General features: G+C 46.0%; 1 protein-coding gene across 1 annotated transcript; it reads left to right on the top strand.

Moving 5' to 3' along the window:
* The first annotated feature begins 13 nt into the window (after nt 1-13).
* Nucleotides 14-2,379, top strand: LOC111617525. Its single transcript, XM_023358806.1, has one exon. The coding sequence runs from the start codon at nt 358-360 to the stop codon at nt 2,377-2,379; it is 2,022 nt and encodes a 673-aa protein (XP_023214574.1). The 5' UTR covers nt 14-357.
* The last annotated feature ends 110 nt before the right edge of the window (nt 2,380-2,489 follow it).

The following is a 2,489-nucleotide window of genomic DNA, read 5'->3' as shown; positions in this document are numbered from 1 at the left end:
ATTCGACTATGCCAACGCCTTATCGTCAGCCCCGTAACTCTCCTCCACTCGCGTAACGCGTAACCGAACGTTACTACCATCCCTGACAAGAAAGTCGGTCACCGACCAGTGACCGGAAGGAGAGGACTTCTCTTCCCTTCCGGTGGCTCACAAATTGGTGCAGCGGAAGTGGGGTTTGAATCAGAAAACCCCTAGAATTATCACATATTGGTTTGCAGGAGTGGGGTCCGACTTTATCGGAAAATTGGTAAGGCGAAGGAGGATATAGTCGAGAAAGTAGTTGATTTGAATCGTAGTAGGGATTAGTTAGACCTAGTTTTTAAGTTTAGATAGAGTTAGGTATAGAAAATAGACCAAATGGAGGAAGCAGCTCGTGATGCGGCTAGGGCAGGCAACCCAAACCCAAATCCTAACCCAACGCCGAATCCCATTACGTTGGGAGGATTGAGTGGAATTATTCCTTTATTACCTGTATTCTCGGGCGAAGCTGGAGGCCCCAGGGTGACAGACTTCTTTGATTCATTAACAGATGTCACCAAGGTAGCGGCATGGTCGAAAGCGCAAATGTTGGCCGTTGCCAAGCTTAAGCTTACCGGGATAGCCAGGGAATTTGTTAGGAAAGACCGTCGAATCAAGGAAGTGGAAGAATTCGATGAATTTAAGCGACTGATGATAGAGCGTTTTGACCGCGAACCCTTTACATTTCGCCTGAATAGATTTTATACGTGCGTGCAGAAACGGGATGAAGACGTACAAACGTATGCCGCTCGCCTACAGGCGTTGGCCATGGAGATAGAAATCACGCCGGAGCCTGGCGCAACTGCCACAGAAACAGCCATCATTCACCGAGTCCAAAGCAAGGAGCTAGATGAGAGATTAAAGGCACAATTCCTAAATGGGATCGATATACGCATAAGGCAGCGAACAATGTCCCGAGAGCCTGCCACCTTCGACGACGCATTAAAAGCCGCCATTAGGGAGGAAAGAATAGAGAACCTTACCGCACATCCTCGAGGGATCATGCGAACAATTCGAGAAGGCGACAGAGCGACCGATTCCTCCCCCTCTTTAAACGAGCTACAGCAATTAACTGAAGAGATGAAGGAACTTAAAGCTCGCATGGAGAGTTTAGTCCGATCTTCCGCTCAAAACGGCTTTAGAAATCCTATCTCAAGGAGAAACCAGTGCGGAAGCTATACTAGTACCAACTATGATAACAACCCCTATAATAATTCGAATTTACGGAGAAGCGAATATCACTCGAACTCCCCTAATCACAGATACGCTCAGCCGAGTGACCGACCTAGCGAACGCTCTACGAGTCCACGAAACGACTTTCAGAATCGAGGTAGATGGGAAGGCAATATACGTAGTATCAAAGAACAACGACCTCAATATTACCTAAAAAGAAACCCTATCGAGGAGAACGAGACGAGGTGGAAAGGCAGAATAGGACTAACGAGAACTGTGTTAAACCCTAACCCTATTATATTAGTCTACATTAATAATATCCCCGTGAAAATGCAAGTTGACCCTAGAGTGGAACGTACGCTCATATCAAAGGACCTAGCAAACCGATTGAAGGGGAAAGCTGCTCTCAAATTTGGACTTAGACAAAAATTAGAACCCATCTTAGGTAAGCCAACTACTGCAATAGGAACAGTAATGCCTACGTTTAAATTACGGGGAAAGAAACTTTGCATGCCATGTGGTATAGTACGAGCCGAAGTCACTACCCCGTGTGACGGGATCTTAGGCCGCGACTTCATAGAGGCGGCGCGACTAACATTAGACTTTGAGAATGCCCAGGTGGTGTTGCCCCATGGAAAGCTGATCCATTTTTGTACGCCTCGGCGACCGCGAAAAAGAAAGAGGAGACGGGAAGACCCTGATAAACGTGAGAATTTTCGGGAGTATTCGGACGTCTTCGCTGAACGAAGCGAAAGAAAAACCGGAGAAAACCGTCCGAGAATTAAAAACGAAAGGAAACCCGCAATCCATCGAACCCGTAGAAAAAGTAAGCGACAGAGAATACAGCGGGAAAACACGGGCATGACCATCGAATCACCTACCGAAACCTCAGAAGAAGACTCATTAATGACCGCCTCACAACCAAGTACGTTTTCCGAGGAGGACTTCAATTTAGCCTCCATACTCTCCCTTCATTACCGGAAAGCAAAATTGAGAGCGAGGACACTGAGCCCGAATCGGAACCGGAAGGAAAACATGAAATTACTGCTCCATATATATTCCGAAGTCAAAGAGCAGTTCCAGAACAACATTGGGTTACGCCTAGAACTACCTGTAGTCATATTCCACGACTTATTTCTCCCACCTCTAGTCGGTCATCCTCACCTTAGGTCTGCAAATGAGTTGTAACATATTGCTAGGGCGTTAATTTCATTTCAAGAATAGAGGAATATAGAAAAAGGACTCTAATTAAATTAACCTAGTCCAAATTCATTCCGTTATTTACTCTTAGATCTCAA

Source organism: Centruroides sculpturatus, unplaced genomic scaffold, assembly GCF_000671375.1.
Source record: "Centruroides sculpturatus isolate CEXI.00-Female unplaced genomic scaffold, Cexi_2.0 scaffold6769, whole genome shotgun sequence".
Taxonomy (NCBI): Eukaryota; Metazoa; Arthropoda; class Arachnida; order Scorpiones; family Buthidae; genus Centruroides; species Centruroides sculpturatus.
This window is presented reverse-complemented; position numbering and strand designations above follow the sequence as displayed.